Source organism: Schistocerca cancellata, chromosome 6, assembly GCF_023864275.1.
Source record: "Schistocerca cancellata isolate TAMUIC-IGC-003103 chromosome 6, iqSchCanc2.1, whole genome shotgun sequence".
Taxonomy (NCBI): domain Eukaryota; kingdom Metazoa; phylum Arthropoda; class Insecta; order Orthoptera; family Acrididae; genus Schistocerca; species Schistocerca cancellata.
Genome location: NC_064631.1, coordinates 152,688,637 through 152,715,671, shown reverse-complemented (window position 1 = coordinate 152,715,671; position 27,035 = coordinate 152,688,637). Strand labels below are relative to the sequence as shown.

The window sequence follows — 27,035 nt, the reverse complement described above, 5'->3', positions numbered from 1 at the left end:
ATCTTTTTGTTGTGCCTATCATGACTCAGCATCTCCGCTATATGGTTAGTAGCAACCTTCCTTCTCTGTTATTGTTACATTCCATCCTGTATTTTCCAAAGTTTAGATACTGTTACATGCCACTAGTAATTACAGTAGTCACGAATAACATGCAACATAAACATACAGGTAGAAATCAGAGGTTACAGAGAATTGTTTTCCCTACATACTTTCTGTCTATGGAATGGACAGAGAACCAAATGATACTAGTACCCCGTTCCATTCACCTCAGTATCGCTCTCAGATAGATAATTTACTTGTCAAACGTGATGAAGATAATGGAAATGCATAGAAACAAAAAGGTATAGATACATTAAAAAGTGAAGACTGAATTACTGAATAAACATTCAGTTGCAACCAACTGGTATCACATTTACGAAACTGCTGAAATGAGTATTAGATGTCTAACTTACATACAAAAAGCCCTGGAAACACTGTGAACACAAATGGAAGACTTGAGTGTTCAACTGTGTGTTGTACAGTAAAATGCAAATAAGAAGTTCTATTACGAAAAGTAATAACAATGAAAGTTTGTGCACAAATTATGGAAAACTGAAAATTTCAATAAATGTAAATATTCATAAGCCAAAGGTATTTCACTCTTTCCTGGTTCACACAAAACTCCCCCCCCCCCCTTCTGTTCACATTATTGTAAAGAAAATACTATTTATCTTCTGTTACAGACTACATAATGGAATATGTGATACCAATAATAGTATAACTTACACAGTACTGTTCACCAAAGTCCAGACAAAACTCATGAACTATGTCAACTGTCAAGAAGAGGGGCACATGCAAGTAAATTAAATTGAATTGGTTACGTAAAGTTAAATGCAACTGGATCTCAAACACAAATCACACTACTGTTTATATTACATGATGTGATGGCAGTGCATCCTGAATTGTAGTGCCTTATAATACACACTTAATTCTGACATTAATTTATATTGTTACAATAATACATATACAATACCTGTAGCAGATATACTATATAGCAGATATACTATACATAAAATTTGAATTTTGGCAACAAAACTGGTCAATACATTTATATATAATCGCAAATACATTATTTACAAATTACAAATATTTTTCAAACACTCAAATCTTCTACATAAATATGCTAAAACCACGTAAGCAGACAATTTTATCAAGCACTTCACAACACAAAAAACTTTCTGTATAGTGTAAGATTTGTAGGAAGGGAAACAGAAAGAGTTAAAATACACTTAAATTACATTTTATTCAATCTCATTTCCCTTAAATACGAAAACATTCAATTTTGTAACATTTAATTACTTAATTCTGTAGCATTTAATTTTATTATAATCATTACAGACCATATTTAAGTAGTTAAGGGCATATGTAAGCAGACTATCAGCTTTATGTTGTATGTTGATTGAAATGAATATCTGCCAATAGACTGCATCTAGTCAGTTAGCATTTACTTCCTAATAAAATTAATGCAAAGCTACAGTGAAAAAAGAATAATGACACTATCTTTCTGAGAATGAGACGAGTGAGACTATAAAATCAGATCTCATTAATTCTTCATACTGACAGGGGCCATAACCTACGTGGTCACTGAATGGGTTGCACAAATGATATGTGGAAGGCAACAGTATGCATGTATGCTTATAATGTTCTTTTCAAGCCATGAAACAAATACTGTGACAAACTAATTATGAAAATTACACAATTTAGTGAAATGTGAGTTTATGGGAGACAGGAGACATGTAATAAAGATAATAAATACTTAAATAATGGCAATGTAGTCACTGCAGTTAAATGTGTTTAAAAATTCAGAGAAGGAAAAGTCTACTGTTGACAAATGAAGTATGAAAGATATAAGGAGCAGCCAGTAGCCAACTGCAAGATAGATTCAACAAATGGCTGTCAACTAACTGGTATATATGAGTTCTTAATCTCTACCTATAATGCTGCTGTGCCAATGTTCTTATTAATCTTAAGTTTGAACTAGTATAAGGCAGAGACTGCCTTCTTTCAGATAAAGTTCAACTCTCCCATAAGATGATGTACACAAGCTGATACTGACTCAAGAGTTGAATGTAACTTAAACCATAAGGAAGTGTCACATGCGAAACAAAACTGATTATCAGCAACTCTCTCCACAATCCTCCTCCTCACACAATCAAAAAGGAAAAAATGGAAAAAGGGAGCGGGGACAGAAGGAAACAATGGGAAGAACTTTCTAAATAATGGACTTTACAATGAAGCCCTCATCTATACACAGTATTAATATAAATTGGCACACAACAATTAATCTATTAGGTGCTGCAAAAATTATAGTTTTCATTCACTCCCACTATCTCTTATTAAAATATTTTTATTTTCATTAGGCTTATGCACTGCAGTTTGACACTGTTAGATTTTAAAACCTGATGTTAAAAATTTGAACATTCAATTACTTTTGGAAACAGCTGTTACCCAGACAGTAATTATACTGAAATATTTTCAATACACAAAGAAATCCTTCTAGATGACAGTCTTATAAATGGGATTATCTACTGTCAATAGTTCCCATGGACAATGTGCTACATATTGGTCCACTGTTCAGTGGTGAAAAACTTCATAACATTACACATTAATCGCTGATGAAAGTCAGCAAATCGTTATAAAACAATCATGAAACTGAGATTCTCATTATGAGTGATGTAGCAGAAGTAAAAATATATACATATAATTTACATATTTATTCAACCACCATCATGAATAATGAGTTCAGTGCCTGATGTCTTGCTTCTTGTTACTTAAATTAATAGCAAAACATCTACTAATTTACGTTATTCATGATATCATCAGAATGCTACATTAAAATAAATTGTAAATAAATTATGTGATTGCACTTGAACTGTAAAATACAATATATGTATCTTTTGCCACAATCTTCCAAGAATAAAATCAGTTTCCAGAGCATCTTTCAGAAACTCATATGATTCACAGCACAATTTAGATAAGTAGATTACATTAACAGAGGTATACCACAGATTTGCCATAGACATACAAAGAGATTCATTATTGCACACAACACTTTTCTTACACGCACACAGCAGATAAAAGTTACATATTTACATCTGCAAGGAAACACTCTTTAACAATATCGGTCCTACAAATGGCTATGTGATTGAGAACACTTAAGTACAGAGTCAGTGCACCTGAGATACACAAAAAAATTTGCATTGTTTTACCACATGACATTACCAGCTTTTACCTTTTTATATTTGTGTGATAAAATTTATACCTCCATACAAAAACTTCTACAATTTGTGCTCCTCTCAACAGTAACACTAACAGTAACTCTTCATTATTCACAAAGTACAAAGCAGAAAATAATGTATTCAGTCTTTGTAACATCATTAACTCCTACATATGTAACCCAGTGTGACTGACCTACCATTTTTAATTTACTTCAGGACCAACGTTTTAAAAATGTGTTTCATTCAACAGATACAAAATGAAATAGAAATTCGAGTATCATTTCATTTTCATTGACCCTTAAAAAAAATCTTACTTGCAAGAATAAATGAGATTTTGTAACCCTGAATGCCCTATTGATACAGTATAGGGCACAAATACCAAAATAACAATCCATCTTAAACATTCACACAATAAGTACACAGTAGAAACTTACAATGTGGATATACAATATCCAAGAAAATATAATCAGTGCTGCAACACATCAAGTCATTTTCCTTTACCAGCAAGGACAATTAACCTTATCCAGCAGTGACCTCAAGACAAACAATCCACAGCTTTGTGTTGGCCACACTGAAAGAAATAACAAAAGTACTACTGAAGTCTTGGTACCAGTGAGCAAGAATATAAAAACAGACAGTCATGTGCACAATGATGATCACTAGTAAATCCCATTATTAAGCAGTACTTGAGGCACTTGATGATCCACTTATTACACCAAACAACACATGACTGTTTCTTTTGAAAACTCCCATTTCTTCATCAGGCCACAGTGACTCACCCAACAAAGTTGACAAATTATGACAGAGCTTCTGGTAATTCTGCTGAAGCACTTCTTGATATTGCAGCTGGTCCTGGGTAATTAATTTGCTGTTTATTTGGAGAGCTGTATAACATATTTTTACAAAATCCCTGGAACCAAAGAGTCTTAATCAGAAATGTTTACAAGAAATGGTACAGTCAATCAGTAGCAAATAAGGGAATGATGACTACAAGCTAATACCAATGTGTTTCAACATGCAAAAACAGATCTTTACTTTAAGAGTGTAAAAAATGAAATCTGTAAGGTATGATGCACAACAATGCACAGCTGAAGTTTTCTTGTTTTGTTCTCCTCCATAAATCCTGGAGAAGAACAGCACTTATGACACCTGTGCCTTCCAGTCTTCCACTTATCTAACACAATGACAGTCAACAGTTGTAATTCATCTTAGCCAAATGTGGCGTTAGTATTTCTTTACCACGTGTAAGACATATTCTCTATTTACTTTACTATATTTATACTGAACTTCATGGTATCATCTATTTGGACATGTAAATCATCAACATGTACTATTCTATAATCATTATTGACAAAATCTATATAAGAGAAGAAAAAAAAAAATGAGTCCACAACATATGTTATATCCTGAACAAAAACTATCACACTAACTGGACATACCTAGAAATCGTAACAGCAAAGCAAAATCAGTTACCGCAGAATTTATGGAAAGGATAGGGTGCTGCTCACCACACAGAGAAGGCACTGACTCACAAACAGGCAAAATGAAAAAGATGGCTAAAATATTAGCCTTCAGACAAAATACTTCTTCCATAAGCACGACAGACACACACACACACACACACACACACACACACACACACACACACACGAGATCACTGTCTCCAGGCACTAGAGCCTGACTGTAGTCGGGAGACCACGGCCACATCTATGTGGGTTGTGTTTGTGTGAATATGTGCGTTTCCTATTTTGGTTCAAATGGCTCTAAGCACTATGGGACTTAACATCTGAGCTCATCAGTCCCCTAGACTTAGAACTACTTAAACCTAACTAACCTAAGGACATTACACGCATCCATGCCAGAGGCAGGGTTCGAACCTGTGACCATAGGAGCAGCGCGGTTCCAGACTGAAGCGCCTAGAACCGCTCGGTCACAGTGGCCGGCTCATATTTTGGAAGAAGATCTTTGCCTGAAAGCTTTGTATTTTAGCAATCTTTTTCACTGTGCCTATCTGCAACTCAAAGTTTCCTCCATGTTGTGGGTAGCAATCTACACTCATCATGTTGTTGTTATTCCATCCGGACTTTTCATTGCTTGTCACTGCAGAATTTGTTTCACAAGGCACGCATTGATTAACTGGTGCTCTTGTCTCTACACATTCATCGTAACTTCTCTTCCTCCATATTCACCTTCTCCTTGTGTAACATTCCATATAAACTACATGATCAAAAGTATCTGGACACCTGGCTGAAAATGACTTTGAAGTTTGTGGCGCTCTCCACCGGTAATGCTGGAATTCAGTATGGTGTTGGCCCATCCTTAGCCTTGATGACAACTTCCACTCTCAGGCATATCGCCCATTTAGGATCAGACAGATGTAACTACATTTTTGCCACTTTTGAGTTGCTAGTACCATAAGGTACACAAAATCAAGACCTGAGTTACGATCAAACAAGCGTAACTCTATCTTATGTGGTTTCCATTTTAGTTGTCGACATATATACATTTAATGAAAAATAGTAAGAATCAGACAGACGGAAGAGCTTATCTGTTTTTAGACCACTGGACACAGTTTTAATTTGTGAAACGGAACAGCTCTTACATTTCTCTGATCCTAACAGAACCATTAGAAGTTGCTTTTCCCACTACTTCTCTTTAGAAGCATTGTCACCATTGCTCTATGACAACAATGAAATGCTATTTCCTGGCAAGGAAGATAAATATTGTTTCAGTTGTGAATGGGCTTACAAGCAAGTACTGGAGTCCAGAGGAAGAAGGATGGTTCAAATGTGCAGGAGAAGGAACAGAATTTGATGGTATCTTGTAAGTATTAGGATCCGTTTCTTAGTGTATACATTTCAGTAGTAAGTACTATAATCACAGCTGTTGTCATTATTATTATTATTATTATTATTATTATTATTATTATTATTTATATTCATAGCTGAGGAAGAACGTGATGTGGAGATGTCAGGACATTCACTGGTTCAGATACAGATTATGATCCTACCTTTAAAGTGAAAATAATGACGGGTTTTATGTATTCTCCATCAAAGACTGATAATAAATTTCCTGGAAAACAGTTTTCTTGTTTATAGTACTCACTGAAGGCACTGACACACATTCCCATAACTTGTTCCATGTAATCTGTATTCATAGAGACATTATTAACACAACTGCAGTAATCTTTAATATGATAATATCGCTTAAAGCTGCATATTATTTGTTTGATGTTCATATGTCATACAGCAGCAGCCATTAATTTAAGGATTGGACAAACGTAACTGCATGCATAATTTCATTAAACATTTCATTAGTGTCCATCAAGTGACTATAATATGTAACACCTAGCAGAAAACAACAGTCGATGAAGTATACTTTTTATTTACCATAGAATGGTTTGTGAAAAACTATTAGAAAGTACTCAGTTTTTTGGACAAAACCTTTAAATCGAATTATCTCAAGCACTGTTTTTGTAGTTACGTTTCTTTGATCCTAAATGGGCGATATGTTCAATCAAGTACTGGAAGGTTTCTTGGGGAATGGCACCCCATTCTTCACGGAGTGCTACACTGAGGAGAAGTATCAATATCAGTCGGTGAGGCCTGGCATGAAGTCAGCATTCCAAAACATCCTACAGGTGTTCTATAGAATTCGGTCAGGACTCTTGTGCAGGCCAGTCCATTACAGGTATGTTATTGTCATGTAACCACTGCGCCACAGGCTGTGCTTTATCAACAAGTGCTCAAGGGTGCTGAAAGATGCAATCACCATCCCTGAATTGCTCTTCAACAGTGGGAAGCAAGAAGGTGCTTAAAACATCAATGTAGGCCTGTGCTGTGATAGTGCCATGCAAAACAACAAGGGGTACAACAAGGGGTGCAAGCCCCCTCCATGAAAAACACGACCACACCATAACACCACTGCCTCCGAATTTTACTGCTGGCACTACATATGCTGGCAGATGATGTTCATGGGGCATTCGCCATACCCAAACCCGGTAATCAGATCGCCACACTGTGTACTGTGATTCGTCACTCCTCACATTTTTCCACTGTTCAATCGTCCAATGTTTATCCTCCTTACATCAAGCAAAGCGTCTTTTGGCATTTATTGGCATGATGTGTGGCTTATGAGCAGCCACTCGACTATGAAATCCAAGTTTTCCCATCTCCCGCCTAACTCTCATAGTATTTACATTGGATTCTGATGCAGTTTGTAATTCCTGTGTGATGGTCTGGATAGATGTCTGCCTATTACACATTACGACCCTCTTCAACTGTCGGCAGTCTCTGTCAGTCAACAGACAAGGTCGGCCTGTGCGCTTTTGTGCTTTGTACCTGGCAGAAGCTGGCAGCACAATGCACATATGTTTTTGGGGGTGTCCAGATACTTTTGATCACATATTGTAGTATAAGTTCTTGCTTTTCATATTTTATCTTCTATAGGTTGCTCTTTTCGTATCTTATCTTTTTATGTCACCAGTAAAGGTTCCATTCTCATTTTCTCCTTACTTCTTTCCCTGGTTCCTTTTGTGACTGGTCTCTCTCTCTTTCTTGTACTTTGTTGGATGTTTTTCTCTTCCAAGAAGAAAATTTTGCTCGTTCCTGTCATACACTTTGAGAGTGGAAGCATAGGGAAGACTTCTTTTTGTCTTACGCAGTACACAAGCGCACAACAGTGAAACACTGTTTCATGAAAACAGAGGAAATCTATAATGACAAGACTATCAGAACAAAGCATGCAATAGGAGTAAATGGGAAAAGTAGCCATTTTGAAATGACCTGTATGTAGCTTTGAAATTGTGGTTATCTATAAAAACCTGCCGTGGAAGCTCATGGAAGGTTGGAACAGCCGTAGGATAAAGACGTATCTCTAAAATCAACACATTTCACTGGACAGAACAGTTTAGCAATATTTTTCTGCTTTGAAATAATGTGGTATAGACACTGAACCACGGAAGTGAACTGTATCCATATTTTTGGCATTAAAAATGATAATGCATATCCATATTTTTGCTAGTGAGACCAAATTTCAAAAGAGCACTGAATACACAATATATGATTCATAGAGACATAGAGACCTGATTACATCTGAAAGACTATCAATACGAACAATGTAGGAAGAGACACATTGCTACTCACCATAAAGAAGACACATCAGGTTGCACGCAGGCACAAATAAAAGACACTTACACAAAGTTTCAGCCCCAGCCTTCAACAGTAAAAAAAAAAAAAAAAAAAAAAAAAAAAAAAAAAAAAAAAAAAAAAAAAAACCCACACACACACACACACACACACACACACACACACACACACACACACACACACACACACAAAGAGAGACGCAAGCACACCTCAAGCACACATGACCAGCAACTCCAGCATCTCGGGCCAAAATTGGCAAATATTTTCGGTAATAATAATGGAAATTCCTGTATGAAGCAGTAGGTAAAATAAGGGAAAGGCTACCACTCACCTATAACAGATCAATAAGCAGAGCACAGAAAAATTTAACACAAAACAGCATTCACACTAGCTCTCCAACACTATCTCTTTTTCTAGCAAAAGTGCACACTACGAGCCTTGCTGTGGTCACGGGAAAGAGTATTTGGGTGTCTGCGTGGTTATGTGTGCACTTTTGTCAGAAAAAGAGCTAGTACTTGCAAACTAGCATAATTGCTGTTTTCCGTTACGTGTTTCTGTGCTCCATGCATCAATCCACTATGGATGAATGGTTATATTTCCCGAACTTTTTACAATGAGGTGACAGAAATCATGGGATTGAGACATACACAAACACAGATGGTGGTAGTACTGCGTACACAAGGTACAAAAGAGCAGTGCATTGGTGGAGCTGTCACTTGTATTCAGGTGATTCATGTGAAACGGTTACCAACATGATTATGGCCACACAACGGGAATTAACAGACTCTAAACATGGTATAGTAGTTCAAGCTTCCATTTCGGAAATCATTAGGGCATTAAGTATTCTGAGATACCCAGTGTCAAGAGTGTGACGAGAATACACATTGCAGGCATTACCTTTCACCATGGACAATGCAGCTACCAAAGGCCTTCACTTATGGACCAACAGCAGAGGCATTTGTATAGAATTGTCAGTGCTAACAGATGAGCAACACTGTGTAAAATAACTGCTGAAATCAATGCGGTACATACAATGAATGTATCCGTTATGAGAAAGTGGTGAAATTTAGCATTAACGGGCTATGGCAGCAGATGAGCGATGCATGGCCTTTGCTAACAGCACATGACATTCCCTGCAGCGCCTCTACTGGATTTTCATACTGGTTTCTGAGCGAACTAGTTTCATTCTCAACACAAACAAACTATTCACTTGGGGTTCTACAAGTAGCACACAAATGTCAGGTGAAAGTAATATCTCATCAGTCAACAATAATATCAAAAGGATAGTTCCTACTCGATATATAGCAGAGATGCTGAGTCGCAAAAAGGTGTGTGTGTGTGTGTGTGTGTGTGTGTGTGTGTGTGTGTGTGTGTGTGTGTGTGCGCGCGCATGCTATTGTTTATTTTTGACAAAGGCCTTGTTAAGACAAAGGCCTTGTTAATCAAAAGCTAACTTTCTGACAGTCCTTTTGTAATATCTTTCTGCGACTCAGCATTTCCACAATATGGACAGCAGTAACTATCCTTTTCACGATATTGTTACATTCCATCCTGGATTTCCCATTGTTTAATATCGCATCAGTAATCACAAAAAAGAGTACATCCATCCCCAAGGAAATAAAAAAGGAAACAATGGAAGCAAATTCCAAAATACATTACCAACTACCAACTGACTAGATGTTTCTCCAGTCAACTGGTAGTTGATGGCTAGAGACACAACATCGTTGTTACAGGTATTCTGTGAAAACCAGTTCACAGGTGCTGGCCACTCATAGAATTGTGTATATGATTTGAGTTAACCCCCTCAGCATCAGTAAAGGCCTGAAGATGGCATACTGAAGCGCCATAATTGGTAGCCGTATAATACATACCACTGGAAGGACGGCTGTGGGTGTTTCATGTTATTATATAGGTGAACGGCTGAAGTCCCTCAAACTTCCAATCAGAAGGGTTGACGTACAAGAAAATCCCCATAACAGTAACATCACATTCTTTATCATCACTGAGCAATAAGTGTTCCACTGTTATAGATCAAAATTCAGAGAACCACTGCCATCAAAAAGGCATGCAATGCGACCTATCACCATCCATCATCATACATCCAACTAATCATACTTGAACCATTTTGCATTAATGTAGTATGACGTTCTGGGAACAGGAAATGTTGTATACAATGAGACAATACATGCACAGTCAGATTTATGTTCAATGCTGCTATGTTCCTACATGTCTTGCTTTTCCTTCCAGCAGTTCCGAGCTGTATGTCCACACTTTTTGCAATAAAAACATTTAACAGCAAATCATATTTTTCACTCTTTAGAAATGTTGGTTTTATCAGGCTGAACTTACTTTCTCATTTGCTTACTGATCACCATTGCTGCCATGTACCAACTTCATCGTCATCCTTGGTAATTCTTACTCTTCTTTGATGAGAATTTTGTCAACATTTCCACATTTTGTTGACCAGATGCCATGTGGCATACCATCCCATGTTGTGTTAAATGTTTATGGCAGTGACATGGAGTTTTTCACCATTATGGCTATGTCCGACACACTGTCTCCAACATTTAAGAGTTGCAGCACCATGTTTTCAACCTTAGCTACATGCAAAACTGAATCACTGGAATTCATCTTACATTCATGAGAACAATTCCTTAAAGTTAACTTACTTGCTTCTCATAATTACTCATATTTGGATTTCAACTTATCCCACATTCCATGTGCTGTCTCACACACTAACAGACTTTGCATTCGATGTTCATCTATTGATGTGGAAATCGGAACACAGCATTGGCATTTTATCTTATCCATGCTTTCATGGTCACACTGCCAGTTTTAGCTGGCTGAACTACTGTTCTAAATACAACATAAAAAATTCCATATACCGTGAGAACTGCAGACATCTGGAATTTTATGGATTGATAATGCTTCTCATTTAATTTCATGATATGCCCCGGAGAAACTACTTCAGACATTACAAATTACTTTTGTCCATCACAAAGTGATCAGAATAGTGAAACTGCACCTAGTAACATTGGCTGAAAATGTTTTTCTGCATAATTTCTCTCATAATACAACAAATTGTCCAATTTTCTCAGGTAAACCGCACAATGCATGGGTCTGTTGTGACAGTGCCACGAGATTTAAAAGTGCCACTACGTCAGTACGCGAACACGGCGATAGAGGCGCTCCACAGCTCGGCTGAGCGCGGGAGCGCCACCTAGCTATGAACGGCGCCGGCCGCATGTCACGGCACGGCAGTTGAGTGACAGATACGGAGTTGGTAGCATGAAACCCACTATTGTTTCTACGTTTGTATATCGACGCAATTTATTAGTGATTTAAAGGTTATAACACTTTTTGGCGACGAGGATGGGATATTTTTTTTCCTGCAGTGGGGAATTGTGAGTTCGTGTCTGGGCAGACATGGAACAGCTTCTGCAAGCGCTCATTGAACAACAAACACAGCTGACGGCTGCTATTCAGGCGTTGTCGATGTCACTTACTCATCGTCTGTCTTCCTCTTCTCTGCCTCCGTTCCCTCCTTACGACGAGGCTGCTGAAGACTGGGAGGATTATGAGAAGCGTTTGCGGCAACACTTCTTGGCTTTCAGCATTGTCGACGCTCCTATGTGTAAGTCATTATTTCTATCTTGGATTTCCCCACGGATCTATCAGCTGCTATCTCAGTTAGCCCCTCTGCGGGAATCTGCCTCTCTGTCCTTCCAAGAAATGTGTGACTTATTGTCTAACTATTACCAAAAAAACACCCACGTCGTTGCCGCCTGCGTGGCGTTCTACCGGTGTCGTAAACAGCCCCATCAATCTTACCGGGCTTGGGCGGCGGAACTACACGGTCTGAGTAGGAAATGTCAGTTTGTCACGGACACTCATCATGAGTCTTATGCTGATTCAATGGTTAGGGATGCTATTCTATGGCTTGCTCCTGATAAAGAAGTTCGGCAATGTGCCCTACAACTGCCAAACCCGTCGTTGTCAGAAGTTTTAAGCATCGCTCAATCCTTTGAAGTGTCTCACGCTGCTGGCGCGCAAATAGACGCGTGGTGTGATGTAGGCACTGTACAGTAAACTTTCGACACGGACAATTTGCCTGTTTCCCAGGAGAACGAAGATGTGGCGGCAGTTCAATCGCATAAACAGCGTCGCGTTGGGCCGCAACGCTCGCAGCGAAAACAGCAACCACAGAAACAGGTTCGTTCCACACTTCCTTCTTGTCCACGTTGTTTCGTACAGCATGACAGGGCCGCGTGTCCAAAACGTTGGGCCACGTGTAATTCATGTAGGGAAAAAGGCCACATTGCTTCTGTGTGTCAGTCCCCTAAAGTTCCTGTCGACGAGGACGAGGCATCGGACATGGATGTTAACTGTGTGCTTTCTCAAACAAATAAGTTGTTTGTTACTGTTCGTGTTCTGGATAAAGACATTCGCATGCAAGTGGACACTGGCTCCCCTCCCTTGTCTCCAGTTACGCGAAATTTGTGAACTTATAATAAGCAGAAAATCCCTATCGTTGGCCAGTTTGATGCTTCCACTGCTACAAGTCTGTTGTTAGGCCCCTCACGTTTTATGTGGTGGATCATGCAGGCACTGAAAACCTGTTCGGTTATGATGCTTTCCAGTTGTTTGGGTTCTCCATTGACGATGATGTGCACCTCATATCTGAGGATATTCTGTATCAACAGCTGGATGGATTGTGTTCTGAATTCTCGTCCATGTTCTCTGCTGGTCTGGGTCGTGCCAAGGATTTTGAAGCCCACATTACTCTTAAATCCACAGCTCGCCCTAAGTTTTTCTGGGCAGGCCCTATTCCGATGGCGTTGCGTGCACCTGTCAAGGCTGAGATAGACAGGTTAACAGCTTCAGGGATTCTCCTTCCTGTCACCTCCAGTGAATGGGCATCGCCAATCGTCGTGGTTTCTAAACCAAACAGGAGTCTGCAATTGTATGGCGATTTTAAAGCCACTGTCAACGCTCAGAGCCTCATTGACACTTATCCTCTTCCCCGTCCTGAGGAGTTATTTACCAAGCTCGCTGGGGGCCAGTTCTTTTCCAAACTTGACTTATCGGAGGCGTACCATCAGTTGCCGTTGGATGCGTCTTCCAAGGAATTTCTCGTCATCAACACTCCTTGTGGGTTGTATCAGTATCAGCGGTTACCATTTGGTGTCGCTAGCGCGCCGGCCATTTTTCAGCGGTTTTTGGAACAGCTCACGGCTTCCGGTCCTGGCTGCATCAACTACCTGGATGACATTGTTGTCACGGGGGCCTCCACTGAGGAGCACCTTCGCAATTTGCGTTCCCTAGTTCGGGTTCTGCATTCGGCTGGGTTGAAGTGCAATCTGGACAAGTCACAGTTCTTCCAACCCTCCATTGTGTATCTTGGTTTCCACTTGTCCCGTGAGGGTATACGTCCTCTACGTCAGCACGTTGCGGCCATTACCGCCCTACCTCGGCCGTCTACGGTCAAAGAACTTCAGGCGTTTTAGGCAAGAGTGCTTGTTGTTGTTGTGTTGTTGTTGTTGTTGTTGTTGTTGTGGTCTTCAGTCCTGAGACTGGTTTGATGCAGCTCTCCATGCTACTCTATCCTGTGCAAGCTTCTTCATCTCCCAGTACCTACTGCAACCTACATCCTTCTGAATCTGCTTAGTGTATTCATCTCTGGGTCTCCCCCTACGATTTTTACCCTCCACGCTGTCCTCCAATACTAAATTGGTGATCCCTTGATGCCTCAGAACATGTCCTACCAACCGATCCCTTCTTCTGGTCAAGTTGCGCCACAAACTTCTCTTCTCCCCAATCCTATTCAATACTTCCTCATTAGTTATGTGATCTACCCATCTAATCTTCAGCATTCTTCTGTAGCACCACATTTCGAAAGCTTCTATTCTCTTCTTGTCCAAACTATTTACCGTCCATGTTTCACTTCCATACATGGCTACACTCCATACAAATACTTTCAGAAATGACTTCCTGACACTTAAATCTATACTCGATGTTAACAAATTTCCAAGAGTGCTTATTATCACAAATTCATTCCATCCGCGGCGGCGGTGGCTCATCCTCTGCATCAGCTGTTACGCAAAAACGTTCCTTTCTGTTGGTCCGACGAGTGTGAGCAGGCTTTTGTCCGCCTGAAAGCTCATTTGCAGTCGGCGCCTTGTCTTGCCACATTCCGTCCGGGTCAGCACTTGGTTCTGGCGACTGACGCGTCACAGTATGGCCTAGGGGCTGTTCTCGCCCATCGGTATGAGGATGGGTCGGAACGACCCATCGGCTATGCTTCCAAGACCCTCAACGATGCCCAATGGCGTTCCTCTCAAATCGAAAAGAAGGCGCTCGCTATCATTTATGCTCTAAAAAAGTTCAGCGTTTTTTTGTATGGTTCTAAGTTTCACCTCAACACCGACCACAAGCCGCTGGTCTCTCTGTTCAGCCCCTCGGCATCGCTTCCGGATAAGGCAGCTCACCGCCTGCAACGTTGGGCCTTATACTTGTCTCGTTTTCACTATGAGATTCACTATCGCCCCACAGCCCAGCACGCCAATGCTGACGTGTTGTCGCATTTGCCGATGGGCCCCGTCCCGGTTTTCGATCGAGATGAACTACTCTGTTTCCACATTGATGAGGAAGAATGTCGTGCAGTCGAGGGTTTTCCGCTTACAGGTTCGCAGGTCGCGTCGGCTACTGCGCGGGACCCGGTCCTGCGTCAGGAGATCGGTTTTGTTCAACGGGGTTGGCCGGACAGGAGCAAGGGCCGGGCATCGGATCCCCTTCGCAACTACCATGCCTTGCGCCTTTGTCTGTCTGTTCGTGAGGGTGTTGTTCTTCTGGCCACGGATGGCGCATCTCCACGGGTCGTGGTGCCAGCTTCTCTTCGCAAAGATGTTCTCAAACTATTGCATGAAGGCCATTGGGGGATTTCTCGGACTAAGTCCCTGGCTCGCAGGCATGTTTATTGGCCCGGTATCGATTCGGACATCACCCACATGGTCGCTGCGTGTGGTCAGTGTGCTCAACAACTGGCTGCACCCCGTACAATGCCCTCTCCGTGGCCTGATCCGGCGCAGCCATGGGAACGGGTGCATGCTGACTTTGCCGGCCCCTTCGTCGGCACTTATTGGCTACTGTTGATTGCGCCTTCTCGAAGTTCCCATTTGTTGTTCGATGTCCGTCGCCCACCACTACGGCGACGACGCTGGCTTTGTCCAAAATCTTTGCACTAGAAGGTCTTCCATCCACGATTGTCATGGACAACGGCCCTCAGTTCTCTTCGCAGGCCTTCAGTGATTTTTGTACTGGACAAGGGATTCATCATGTTCCAGCACCGCCCTTATATCCCTAATCGAATGGGGAGGTCGAGCGCCTTGTCCGCACTTTCAAAAGCCAGATGAAAAAATTTCCTTACCGATTTTTCTACCGATGACGCTCTGTTGCAATTTCTGAGTTCTTATCGCTTCACACCTCTGGGTGATCGCGGCCCTGCTGAACTCTTGCCTGGCCGCCAACCGCGCACTCTACTGCACCTGCTTCACCCTATCAGGCCTAGTACTGTGTCCCCTAGAGCGGGAAAATACTCGGTGGGCACGGATATGTGGGCACGAGGGTATGGATCTCGCCCTAAATGGATTCCAGGGGTGGTCACGGCTCTTCGCGGCCGCCGGCTTTGTGAAATACGTACGGACGACGGCATGGTTGTTCGCCATTACGACCAGATGCGCCCACGAGTGGTGGCCACGCTGGTGCCACCGCCCCTTCTTTCGCCCCCACCAGCCCGAGAAGCCAGTCCTGTCGCTGCTGCCAATCTCCCGTGCGTGTTGCTGCAGCCAACGTCGCTGCCACTTCCGAGTACGCCGGAACCGGCCCCAGTCGCGACGCCGCCTTCTCCGGGACCCATCTCGCTGGAGCACACCCCCAGGTCCACGACACCTATGGCTGCCACACATTTTGATTTTTTAAAAATAGATTGGAGGATTTTAAAATATTGGCAGTATTGGATTTTCAACTCTAGAATGCAGCTTTTTCTTTGAAGGAGAAAAAGCTGTCTTTTCTTAGCACGATATACTGTAATCCCAGGAGTTATTCATATCTTGTCTAGATCCTGTTCATTTTATACAAATTTGTTTCAGCAGAAAATAAGACTCACAATGTTATAGGAACATGTTTCTGTCGTATCGGCTGCCGCACAGCAGCCATCAACTATGGGCGGCGTGCTACAACACGCACGGCACACAGTGAGTACCGCTGGCGCTGCACACGATGTCAACAACTGGCGCAAGTGAACACGTCGTCGCGGGGTTAGCGGCAGCATACACACCACTATCGATATGGATTACCTTGGCGGCGCTGCCCTTGCCACCAGAGTGAGCAACCGTATAAGGGTGCCATCTACCAACACAATCATTGGTCGGACCTGCGGATTTAAGCAAGCTCCCTCAGCCCTTTTAACCAGTTCAATCTTCGCCGATGTCTGTGTTACTACCCGGCTGCTGGATTCACGATGACCAAACCGTACTGTGGCCTCCCTGGCTGGAAACTTGCGACGCGTCGGTATCGACTGGTTGGCAGTGGTTTTGACTTGTATTCTCTACTAGTGACTCTGATATCTCCTTGGCACTACAGCCATCGAAGTGTTGTGTACTCGAACTTAAGTTTTGTTTTGAGTGACAGAAGGTCAGATAAATTTTGTTACCACGGGATATTTGTTGTGTTATAGTGCGGACATAACAGTCTCGTAGGGAGTTAAAATTTCTGTTTACACTGTCCCTTCCCAGCAACTGTCTTGTAATTTCTCTTTTTTTCCTATTATAAGAACCTAACTGGTCAGCTAATCTTGCTATTAACATTTGACCACCACAGCCAGATAAAACCAATATTGTTCTTCCATTTAAATCACTGAAGGTTGCTATATCTAAAAACAAATTGTCAATGACTATTGCACTATGTCATTCAATCCTTTACTGTGTAAAATAATCCAAAGCTGGACAGTTCTAAAGGTCCTCAATATCTACTATCTGATAGAAAATCAACTTTTATGTCTCCTCAAACAATGACCTCTCAGTTAAATCAACATAATCATATTGAAACTCTCTCTAGCTGTGACTTTTCATGCTGTCCCAATGGATCTGTTGCAAATACACTTCTCGGGCTTGTCTCCACCATATGGTGGTTAGCAACTATCACTTTCATAAGCTTGTGTTTTTCCTTGTCCACTATGGTGGAACTGCAAACAGAGTTTGGCCAACATAATATTCAGGCCAGGGATTTAATTCCACTTTTTCCATGTATAACAACTCACTCTTTCCTCTTCCTAGTTCTACACTGCAACAGCCTAGTCCAACAAAAAACTACTATTTTGTGAATAACCAAAATGTGGAATGATGTTGGCCACTTCTGGAGATGCAGCGATTATCATTACACAATGGCGAAAAATAACAGATCATCTTAAAACTTCTATACTGATTTGGCAGCAGCATGTACAGAGCTAACACAAAAATAAACTGCCATTTGCAGTATTAATAGCATTATTAACCATACTAGATGGCAGTCAAGCCTTTCAAATCAGTGGAAGGATCCAGAAGGTGCTGCAAATCCGGGAGCCATAGTTCCTCAAAACCAGTAGTCAAAATTAAGATATTTAGTAGCAGCATGACAAATTATTTTCTCCTTTGGGAATGAGGAATGCAGCTGAAGGCCCAGCATGACAAATTATTTTCTCCTTTGGGAATGAGGATTGCAGCTGAAGGCTCAGTACATTCCAACACAATGCGGAAAAATCTCAAGAAATCATTTCTTTTCATTTTTTCTCGTTAGCACTAAAAATTAATTGTTACTGGAATAAAATATACATGTACTGTAATGAATAAGATACCTGTCAAATGTGCCAACCACCGTAAAGCAAGTTGTAACTTAGCCCCTTCTAGGTAATAGGTTTTCCCTAGTTTGTAGACCAAGCAAACTACATCATGCTTGAAAGTATACTGCAGTCTGCTCAGTCAAAGTGACCAGCTGTCCCTAGAGATTTGATTGAAAGTAGTTGATTTCCTTTACGAAATTGCTCCTCTATTTTTATAATAATACTTTTATGATGAAACAAATGAACGTTCGCCTCATCTTTCCCAGTGGGAGCACATCAGAGATTAGCTAGTGTTCTATTCAAACAAAAAATCTTACAGTATTATATTCCAATGCTGCCAATTTCTCTTTGACTCACTTTTATCCCAAGTTTTTGTAATTCCTCTGTGGACATCATATCTCACATTCCACTCTTTTGCCTCTTCCTCCTCCTGTCCTTTATTTTACTCCTTCACTCTCATCTATGTTCACAACATCATTTTTCCTTAATATTTGTCAGTTTCTTTTGTTCTGTCTTCTTAGTAGGCTGCCTCTCTGTTATTTCTTTTTCTTATACACAGCAGTTAATTTGTGTCTTTGTTACGCTACCTACTTTCTATCCCCTCATATCTGTCTTGATTGCTCTCTCTGGCCCTTCTAACTTCTCAGATTTTTAAATCTCGTCTTTTGCTTTATGCAGCATAATCTCAATTTATGCTGTTTGAATCTCAAGAAACTGTTTGTGAATAGCAGTAACATGTCAATTTTGCTTTCTGAACAGAATACCTTAAAGATAGATGCCAAAAACATTACAAAGTATGAATGAATTAACACATACCTGAATATATCCTTCAGCTCCTCTACCTTTTCACCAGGGTAGTGAGAGTCCACACTAGGGTCTAGGAAAGCTGATGAATATGCTAGTGGTCCAGCATTGACTTGTACACATATGCTTCCCTGTAGCATAAGACAATCCTTAATTTTATAGATGTTACAAAATTACAGAATATGATGGCACTGAGCATTTTAGCACAAATTCTTATGATACACACTTGTCAAGACTTTACTTCTGTGACAGCCATCTGTAAATTCCAATATTCTAAAATTGTTTTGGATAAAGTATTATTTTACTAAATAAATGCAAGTGGATACACAACAGAGTAAAATGTAAAATATAACTATAGGTATACATGACTAAAAATAATTAAACTTGAAAACAGTAAAATATGCTAAGATCAGATTACACCCTTCAGTTTGAAGGTCCTGACCAAACATGAAAAATCTTATTACAATCATCAACAAAAGAATTTTTTTTGTAATTATAGTAGTTCCAGGCAGTAATGATATGCATCATCAGATTTAATACTTTCAACATCACTTGAAAGATACGAGGGTAGAAACAAAAATTTACTGTGCTGTAATGCACTACTAACCCACTGACAATGTATGAAGACACATAACAGAACAATTCTCAGAAGTCATCTAAAACTTTCAGCCTAAAAAGTACTTCACAACTTTCTTCATTTCTAACAGTCATGTCTTTTATTGATTTGTCCTGCCTGCACCCTTTGTATGTGTCACTATTTTCATCTCAGAAAATTTGTTACATCCATGTTCCCAAAAATATATGTTCTACTTTTCAGTCTTTTCCACTTCTACAATTTTTCTTCTCTACTGGCACTTCCTGGCCCAAGTCAGCTAGGTTATGAATTTGTCATGAGGACAACAAAAGCATAAATTTCCTGGATCTTTTGTGTTCAGTGTGTGTGTGTGTGTGTGTGTGTGTGTGTGTGTGTGTGTGTGTGTGTACTAAATTGGTGTATGCTATTACTTCCTCTGCTAGAGGCTAACTGCTTTGTTAAAGTCACATCTGGAACTTCACTTACCTGTACTGTCAGCACATAGTTTTGTACTTGTATGGAAGTGTTTTCAATGTTGGCTTTTTATGCCAGAAATGTTTCATTACTTGAAGTCATTAAAAGCAGTGTTAACTCTATTTATGAAGGTATTATGTATGGCCATAATGACTGTATGCCATTACTTTTCATTACACACTGGTCATATAGAACATTATGATCAGATTATATCTTACAAACTGATGCAACAAGGTCTTGAGCACACTTGCAAAATGCAGAGAATACTAAGAAATCATTTAATCAATGGTGAGTGCAAACAAGTGTTTGACATCCATTATGACAAATTACAGCAGATACCCTGGCCGAGGTTCTTGTGGCACTACAACCTACTGAAGACATTAGAACATCACTAATCCACAGTTCCCAATCAACATCTCACCTAAGCAAATATTCTGATCCACTGCTTAAAGAGTCATCTGGTCTATCTTTACTCTGTCCTCCTAATGATACTTGTGGGATCTAACAACATGGTTATCAGTTGATATCAAGTCAATTGTGCTTGGGCAACTCAACATTATCATGCTCTTAAGGATGCCAGAAGTGAGTGAATCATAATATTTTCAGAGTTGAGGGAAAGCTTCAAAAACTTCATTAAAAGAACAAGATGAAACTAATTTTTCACAGCTCATCTTCTGGGAATGTAAAGTTATAATCTTAAAAGAAATTTAATTTTATCCACATATTTTGCAGCTTCAAACGTGACTGTATTCAATACACTGGAAGAATGAATTAAAAAATGCCTTCAGTTACAACTCTTCGTGTTCTATTAAGTACATGATGCATTTCGGACCCCATGGGTCCATCATCGGGTGTAATTTGTCTTAGTACAAGGCTCATTTTTTTCTACTGAATGAGGTGCAAAGCATTTTCCTGTCATGAACAGGTTTGATGTTAGGTCCAACAAAAACATAAGTTCAGCATACACAGAAAACACACATACACAGACATAACACTGGACAACTCGTCATGCCATCCCACCTCACAGGAACATGCTGTATTTAGGTCACTGCTGCACAGAGTATACACTCTTGATTTAGAAGAAAACACTCCCAAGAATGAGATAGATATAATAACCAGCATTACCACAAGCAATGGCTACACAGCCAAAACAACCGACAATTTAGACAGACAAATACACAAAAGTGAGACAACAAATGGCCACACTGTGAAAGAAGAGAAAATATTTGCCAGTATCCTATACCTGAGGACAAAAAAAAAAAAAAAAGTTAACAGTTGCTTTCTCAACTAATAATAAGTTAGGAAACTTATTCGTCTATAGCATAAAATCAAATACAAAAACATATAACAACAATGGAGTGTACAAAGTATCATGCCTCTGTTGTCCTGTCTACTATGTAGAGAAAACAGGCAGAAACATGAAAACCCATTTTCAAGAACAAGTAAATGCTCTCAGGCTCACTCATTTCAAAAAATCAGTTATTGCACAACGTATGTTGGAAACAAAACACGTCATCAACAGTCCAGAAAACAATTTGGTAGTACTACATAATGAAGCCAATGGTAAGACCCTAATCTGTTAGAACAATTTGAGCTATACCTCCACAAAAAAAATCTATGTAAAATGAACAAAAAGATTTTGCAAGCCACAGTTATTTCAGTAATGTTAAGGACCTATTCTAAAATTATTCCCTGCATATATCAACTGTTTAATAATTAGATCTTTAGCACTATGAATGAATTCATCTTTGATCACACCATGTACAAAAACATCTGTGAAGTGTTTACAAACATGTGTATACAAATGTGCCTCTTGAGTAAAGTGATATGTATGAACAGGATGGAGAAAAGAATGTATGATGGTGCTAAAATGTTAAAAACCCTTTTCTTGGATTATGTGGTAAGTCTACAATGTTCATCTTTTCCATTATTTTGCACATGTTTTCCGTGTTTGACTTACGAATTTCATAACCTAACATTAAACCTTTTCAAGGAAGGAATATGCATTTCACCTCATCCAAGAGGAAAAAATAAAGCAAGTATGAATACAAATTACACCTGACAATTGACCAAGACGGTCTGCAATGCATCGTGTACTTAATAAAACACGAAGAGTTGTGACTGACGGCAGTTTTTAATTCATACTTCCATAATCTTAAAAAGAGTTTAAGAACAAAAACTCTGAAAGAAAAGACTGAATGAAACTTTTTTCACAAGCATCCACATAGTATATATAGTTTAATTGTTTTGGTATGCATGTAGTCAAATTCCGTTGTCCTGCAGCCTGCTGTTAATCACGGAGGAATGTCAAATATTTTAATTCTGCAACAGTTTTCTTAATTTTTTTCCCCAATTGATTTTCTCATATCACCTCGTTCACTAAAACAATACTGCCTAATGTAATCACAATTAGGGGTCAATCAAAGGTCATTTTAATGTTTTTGTAACATTTGAAATTATGGAAGTAACAGACTGCCTGCGTGCATGTGTGTGCTTTCCCAGGTGAAAACACACATTTTCCAGGGTGAAAATACACTTTCTATGTGTTAAGTGACAGTATATGTTCCCTCAGAACTGTAAAACTTATCAATTTTTGAATGTGAAGGTTTTATACATCGGCATAGAACTTCCTGGCACTTCACAAAATAAAATAACATGTTTTCGAAAGATCTTCAATGTACAGCAATATATACACTGCATATTTTCATATTATGAAAGTACAAATACGAATTCCATCACAAAAAGCACATTAGTTTCCGAATCACTGAAATCGAGATTGTGATGTACCAGTACTCATGTCACATTATCTCGCCAGCAAGTGACAGCAGATATGCAGAGCATAGGACACTTGATGTAGTCAGCCAATAGCAACATTACTGTTAAGCAGCATGAACAATGATAAAACATGGTGTGGTGCCAGTCTATAATTTACTGAAGAATGGATTTCTATAAATTTAAGATGTAAACAACACAAATTAAAAGAATGGATTTCTATAAATTTAAGATGTAAACAACACAAATTAAGAAATAACATCAAGCCTAGAGAAAGTACCAGACAAGTATTAAAACATATCTTGTGATCAAAAACCACTTGGTTTCACAGAAGGCATATATGTAAAATTCCGCTTAAGTTTCACTGTGTGGTATTGGGAAGTCAGTTTTCTTGGCATACCATTACTGTATTATTTCATGTTTGGTTCTTTGTCATGGCATAATACCGTACACGCCAGAGATGATAATGAACAGTTAAAATCCAGAGAACAGTTGAAACTAGCTAATAGTGCAGAATAAAACACTTTGTTTCAAATATATTGTCTGCCTCTGCAGATAAGATTAATAAAAACGAAATTGCTTCAGTATACTGACAAAAATAACTTCATTGTTCGGCAAAGTGATCAATGCTTTATTGCCAATAACTTGAAAATAAAATAAAATCAGAAAATTGAAAGTAATAATATACTTTAGTCTTCTGTAATTATGTGAATGTATTTAAATTCATCCGATAGCTCCCTGCCACAGAAATCCATTTTGTTTTCATTTGACATGACAGCTGTAAAAGAAGAGAGAACAGCAAAATCATGAAAAGTAAATGTGGATCACGTGAAGACTACTCCCACCTACAACACTGACTGCACTGAACGAATCTGGCAGCTTGGTCACGTCATAAAATTTTTTTCCAGGTAGCACCAGGCTGCTTCCAGCTACTGCTTACACATCTAGCAGCCACACTTCAAGTAGCAAGAAGAGGGAGAAGGTGCTGCTTGTATGTGACTTCAGCTCTGCTCATGCGTATGAGCCTGCTGGCAACTAACTGCTCAAATTAACCTAATTTAAACAACTGTGATGCCATGCTCCTTGAAAGCAGTTTGTTGTTACAAACTATTGCATGGTCTTAATCATCCTCTGTGTGTGTACTGTGTTTTGTTGTTGTAAATGACACATTTTGTTTTCATCTTAAGTTTTTCATTGTTGTTTTTCTTTCATTGATGATAAAACATTGTTGTAGTATTATTCTGCAGTAGCAGGCCAAAGTAAAATTTCTGTTAGCGTATAATTTCTTACCACTCAAAATTACAAACATTTAACATTTAATTCCCAGAATTCTAAAAAATTCCCAGGTTTTTCCCAGTTATCTCCAGATGAAAAAGTTCCGGGATTTTTTCCCAGATTTCCGGTGGTGTATACATCCTGAATATATGACGAAAGGAATGCTTCTCAGTGCATCGGTGCATACACAGTTACAAATGAGGAAAGTTGTCTGTCACACCCAGATTTCAAATCATTAATATTTTCTCTGAATAGGAAGTCTTTACATACAAGTTAGTGCACACTGGAATAACTGTGTCCCACTTGCCTGCTGTAGCTGTGAGACAGCATCTATTGTGATGTCTACATCTACATACATACTTTGCGAGCCACCATATGGTGCATGGGGGAACACACCTTGTGCCGCTTCTAGTCATTTCCTTACCTGTCCCAGTTGCAAATAGAGCAAGGGAAAAACAACTGTCAACACACCTTCATACGAGCGCTCATTCCTCTTATCTTGTCTTTGGGGTCCTTACACAAATAGTACATTGGCACCAACAGAATCGATCTACAGTCAACAGCAAATGGGCATTGTCAAAATTTTCTAAACAGTGTTTTGCAACAAGAATGTTGTCTTTACTCCAGAGATCCCATTTGAGTTCACGAAGGATCTCCATGTTGGCCCGGGTATCTGCTGTAATTTGTCATAATGGATTTCAAACAACTGTTTGCACACAGCATTGATTAAATGATTTCCTAGTATCCTCTGCACTTTTCAAGTGTGCTCATGACCTTGCTGTATCAGTATGCTTTTTGACTGAAACTGCCAGTAACAAATCTAAGTAGCAAGCCTCTGAATTTCTTCAACACCATTCTTTAATTTGATGTGGTGAGGATCCCAAAAAAGCAAGCAGTACTCCTTTGTAGATGAGCTGCAATTTGATAAAAATCTCCCAATAAATTTAAGTCAACCTTCTACTGTCCTTATGCACCCATTCTATTTCATACTGCTTTACAATGATACACCCACACATTTATTGTGTCAAACACCATATCACTAACACTGTATTTAAACAGGATTGCTTTTCCTTGTCACCTGCATTAACTTAAATTTTCCTACATTTGGATCACACCAAATAAAAGTTTTGTCCATGTCATTCCGTGTCCTTCTACAGTCAAAGAACAATGACACTTTCCCAAACACTACACCACATCACCAGACTGTCATAAATTGCTGCTCACAATATTCATGAGATCAGTGATGTATAGAGAATGAGGAAAAAAGCTTTACCCAAATTAAACCACGTCGTCCTGATATTCCTTTGAGGAACAAAGGAAGATGTCTGCCTGGAAGGAGGTCTTTCAATCCCCAAGTATCGTACAAGAAAAATTCAAGGTCTGGACCACGTGGGATTCATCATCGTGCCTGGCAATTGATAGCATCTATTAGAATTTTTTAAGGACAGTATCCGTTCAAGACAACTGCAAGGGAAACAATGGTAGAAAGAGATCTATCCAAACTGAAGAGAATATCATCCTGGTTTGGGTAGTGATGGTAGCCAGCCCAACCAAGTCGTCATGCAGATTTTCTCTAGAGACTGACATTTCTGAATGGTCAGTGGTTAGAATTTTGCACCATTACTTAAGAATGAAGCCATACCACTTGTAGATTGTACGGCAGGTCACAAACACAGACAAGCAGGCGTGTTTGAGTGCTCTGCAAATTATCTTGGAAATGGTGCACTTCGAGCCTTGACACACTGTTCACATTTTCTGACAAAGCAACCTTTCCATCAGCAGTTGTGTAAACAAGCACAACTGTTCTGGGCAATCGAACACTCCCTGGAAGTTTGAGAGCACATGCAAGATTCCCTCGAAGTTTACATTTGGTGTGCAGTGTGCAAATGTGAAGTTACTGGACTCTTTCTTTAAGAACAGACTGTCAGGGGAGACAATCACCTTGTCATGTTAACCAGGTTCATGGAGGAAACTGCAACACTTGTCATTCTCTAGCGAGGGTACTTTCAGCAATATGGTACACCTGCCCATTACAGCCAGATGGTCCAGGATTACCTAAACAACATAATTGGTAACATTGAATTGGTAGAGGTGGTCCTCTCCCATGGCCAGCATGTTCACCCGACCTGGCGTCATGCCGTTTTTGGCTCTGGGGCATGGGCAACCGCTTGCTCACAGAAAGATATGTACCCAAAGTCTGGAAAATTGCTCAAGTCACACCAATACTCAAAAAGGGAAGTAGAAGTAATCCATTGAATTACAGGCCCATATCACTAATGTTGATTTGTAGTATGGTTTTGGAACATATACAGTATTCGAAAATTATGAAGTACCTCGAAGAAAACGATTTATTGACACATAGTCAGCATGGATTCAGAAAATATCATTCGTGTGAAACACAACTAGCTCTTTATACTCATGAAGTAATGAGCACTATTGGCAAGGAATGTGAAATTGATTCCATATTTTTAGGTTTCCAGAAGGTTTTCAACACCGTTCCTCACAAGTGTCTTCTAGCCAAACTGCGTGCCTATGGAATATTGCCTCAGTTGTGTGACTGGATTCATGATTTCCTAGCAGAAAGGTCACAGTTCATGGTAATAAACAGAAAGTCATCAAGTAAAACAGAAGTAATATCAGGCATTCCCCAAGGAAGTGTTCCTGATCTATATTAATGATATAGGAGACAATCTTAGTAGCCGTCTTAGATTGTCTGCAGATGATGCTGTCATTTACCGTCTTGTTAAGTCATCAGATAACCAAAACGACTTGCAAAATGATTTAGATAAGATATCTGTATGGTGCGACAAGTGGCAATTGACCCTGAATAAAGAAAGGTGAGAAGTTATTCATGTGAA

The 27,035-nt window shown here is 39.6% G+C and overlaps 1 protein-coding gene across 1 annotated transcript in view; it reads right to left on the bottom strand.

The window, feature by feature from the left end:
* Positions 1-1,147: 1,147 nt before the first annotated feature.
* The window catches only part of LOC126191417 (dedicator of cytokinesis protein 9), a 374,795-nt gene continuing 348,907 nt past the window's right edge, over positions 1,148-27,035 (bottom strand). The window contains exons 35-36 of the mRNA XM_049932289.1: positions 19,095-19,213; positions 1,148-4,167 (exon numbers count right to left, since the gene is read on the bottom strand). Of these exons, the coding sequence (XP_049788246.1) occupies positions 3,933-4,167; positions 19,095-19,213 (354 nt within the window). The 3' untranslated portion in view covers positions 1,148-3,932. The remainder of the gene's footprint in view (positions 4,168-19,094; positions 19,214-27,035) is intronic.